A 3,005-nucleotide genomic window follows, 5' to 3' on the forward strand; every position below is an offset into this window, starting at 1 on the left:
TACAATATTTATATTATTTCTTTCTTAAGTACATGCAGTGAATTCATATGAAACCCTCTTGACTTTGTTTACTTTGAAACCTTTTAAAAAATATATATTAAAATTTTTTGACAGCTATGAAACAATCCAGATTTTCTCTTTATTTTTGCTTGAGTTCTAGACACTAACATTTTTCAAAGTCATTTTCCATTTGAGTTAACTTATGTACAGTAAAAATAATGTTTATTATATTCATCTTATTTATTTAACTTTATATCTGTAAGATCTGTGTATTATGTTCCTATTTTCATTATTAATATACACTCTATTTTTTCCTCTCTTGATTAGTTTTCCTAATGTTTTAAATGGATTTTCTTTCTTAAACTTTACAAATTACCAAATTTCTGCTTTATTGACTTTTTCTATTTTATGATAGATTTCCATTTCATTGACTTCTGATCTTACCTTCTTTTCTCCTTTGGATTTAACATATCATTCATTCTCCTATTATCTTCTTGAAATGGATGTTATAGTTTTGTTTTCAACCTATTCTTCTTTCCTAGTGAATGAACTTCACCTGTATTTTATCATAGAGGTACTGCTTAAGCTGCATCCCATCTATTTGATATGCATATCTTAATTAACATTTAGTACATAGGACCAAGAAAAACTTCAACTAATCTGTAAACCCTAGCTCAAAGTCTAGATCCTCATTTATTCCTTTACTGTGAACCATCTCTGTGGATTTGTTATGTCTGCACATGTTTATTTTTAGTCTCAGAATAGATTCAGCTTAGCTGAAATCCCCAGAGAACTCAGTGCCCCTAGTGCAGGTGACTTGGAAAGAAGAGGCAAACCCTCATATGTAAGAAGGAGACTTTGGTAAGAGACAAATGGCTTCTGGGCTTTTATGCTAGAATCCTTCAGCTGCTCTCAAGAGTACTCTGCAAAATATCCCATTCTCTGGTAAGCTCTCAGATTACCTTTATTTACTTTGTGTTCATTTTACTTCTCTTCTTTGGAAATCAACCATTTAGAACTTTATATAGAGCAGGATACACCTCCAAATGTCATATATCTAGGAAAATTGTTCATTTCAGAAACTATGAAAATGATCTATTCACTTTTTAAGATATCAGTCTTCAGCAGAATTCAAATTCTCCTAAATCATGATACCGAGCTCTTCAGATTATTATTCTCCTGTGAACATGACACAATTGATCACACATTCCAGGCCAAGAGAAAATGAGATGCAATTTTCAGTAATCTATAGTAACTGCCCTTTCAAATATATACATGATTTGAAAACCATGGGATTTTTTAAAAGGGTATTTAACCAACAGTCTTCAGATAGCAAGGAATAGAACTAAGGGTAGTTTGGTTTGGATAAGACCATATTTCTTTGGGAGTTCCAAGAAGTACATAGAAATTAAGTTGTGAGACTCCTTTGCCTTCATGTAGTGTCATTCTAGAAATCACATATTCTGCCCAGTATTTCATCTAGAATGTGAATGAAAGAAATTGTAGAGGATTCTAGATTAATTGACTAAAGTTTACTAATATTTTGCAGGGAAAAAGAAACCAAGTTATCATCTGGCTGCAAAATATATTTCTAGTTTCCCTATTTAGGAAAAACTTGCCCAGAAGTAATTTTGTTAATCTGTGATACAGGCAGATTCTATTCTAAAGTGGAAACCGCTTCTCACCATATGATAGTCACATAAATGATTTGTTCTATCAAAAGACAGCCAAACAGTCAAAACTTAAGAGTTATCTTTTTTCAACTAAATTTCCAGATATTCTTTTTTTTTCTTTTTTTTGATTCAAGGCTCTATGTATCATTGCAGAGCCCTCTAAATTCATCATGTCCATTATCAACGTATCACATGCTGAAATCACCACCTTCATCTTGGTTGGGATACCGGGGCTGGAATATGCACACATCTGGATCTCTATTCCAATCTGCAGCATGTGTCTTATTGCCCTTCCGGGAAACTGCACCATCCTTTTCATCATTAAGACAGAACCTTCCTTGCATGAGCCCATGTACTATTTCCTTTCCATGTTGTCTTTGTCTGACATGGGCCTATCCTTTTCCTCTCTTCCCACTATGTTGAGGATCTTCTTATTTAAAGCTTCTGAAATCTCTGCAAATGCCTGCTTTGCTCAGCAATTCTTCATCCATGGATTCACAGCACTGGAATCCTCAGTGCTCCTGATCATGTCATTCGATCGCTTCCTAGCCATCCACAACCCTCTGAGATACAGCTCCATTCTTACAACTCTCAGAGTTGCCCAGATTGGAACTGTATGCTTTTTTAAGAGCTTCCTCCTGGTTCTTCCCTTTCCCTTCACTTTGAGAATGTTGACATATTGTAAGAAACGCCAACTATCACATTCCTACTGTCTCCACGAGGATGTCATGAAGCTGGCCTGCTCTGACAACCAGATTGATGTCATCTATGGCTTTTTTGGAGCACTCTGCGTTATGGTAGACTTTATGCTCATTGCTATGTCTTACATCCTAATCCTCAAGACTATGCTTGGAACTGCATCCCGAAAGGAACAGCTCAAGGCCTTCAATACTTGTGTTTCACATATCTGTGCAGTGATCATCTTCTATCTGCCCATCATCAACCTTGCCATAGTTCATCGTTTTGTCCACCATGTCTCTCCCCTCTTCAATGTTGTTATGGCAAATGTTCTTTTACTTGTGCCTCCACTGATGAATCCTATCGTGTACTGTGTGAAAACCAGGCAGATTAGAGTAAAAGTTGTAGCAAAATTATGTCAGAAACAAATATATTAATAAGTCATAGATAATAGACAACATATGGGGGAATGTCTTGCATAAAAGATTAAAGATGTGTTTGAGAAAACCTAACATTTGTCACAAATAATCATTAACATATTTTTGTTATTATCATCAGATTTATTTCATTCAAATTGATTACTGTCCATGGGCATAAAATAGGAAATGGTGTGTATTTTGTGGGGGTCTCCATCCAAATTAGCAAATAAGAGAA

The 3,005-nt window shown here is 34.9% G+C and overlaps 1 protein-coding gene across 1 annotated transcript; it reads left to right on the top strand.

Moving 5' to 3' along the window:
- The first annotated feature begins 1,822 nt into the window (after window positions 1-1,822).
- LOC122702318 (olfactory receptor 51A4) lies at window positions 1,823-2,788 on the top strand. Its single transcript, XM_043916074.1, has one exon. It carries the CDS (start codon window positions 1,844-1,846, stop codon window positions 2,786-2,788), a length of 945 nt encoding a protein of 314 aa, XP_043772009.1. The 5' UTR covers window positions 1,823-1,843.
- The last annotated feature ends 217 nt before the right edge of the window (window positions 2,789-3,005 follow it).

This window comes from Cervus elaphus, chromosome 1, assembly GCF_910594005.1.
Source record: "Cervus elaphus chromosome 1, mCerEla1.1, whole genome shotgun sequence".
In the NCBI taxonomy this organism is placed as follows: Eukaryota; Metazoa; Chordata; class Mammalia; order Artiodactyla; family Cervidae; genus Cervus; species Cervus elaphus.

Bases quoted from the DNA above. Each gene is read 5' to 3' on its own strand.
- LOC122702318 (XM_043916074.1), top strand. From the start codon at position 1,844: ATGTCCATTATCAACGTATCACATGCTGAAATCACCACCTTCATCTTG.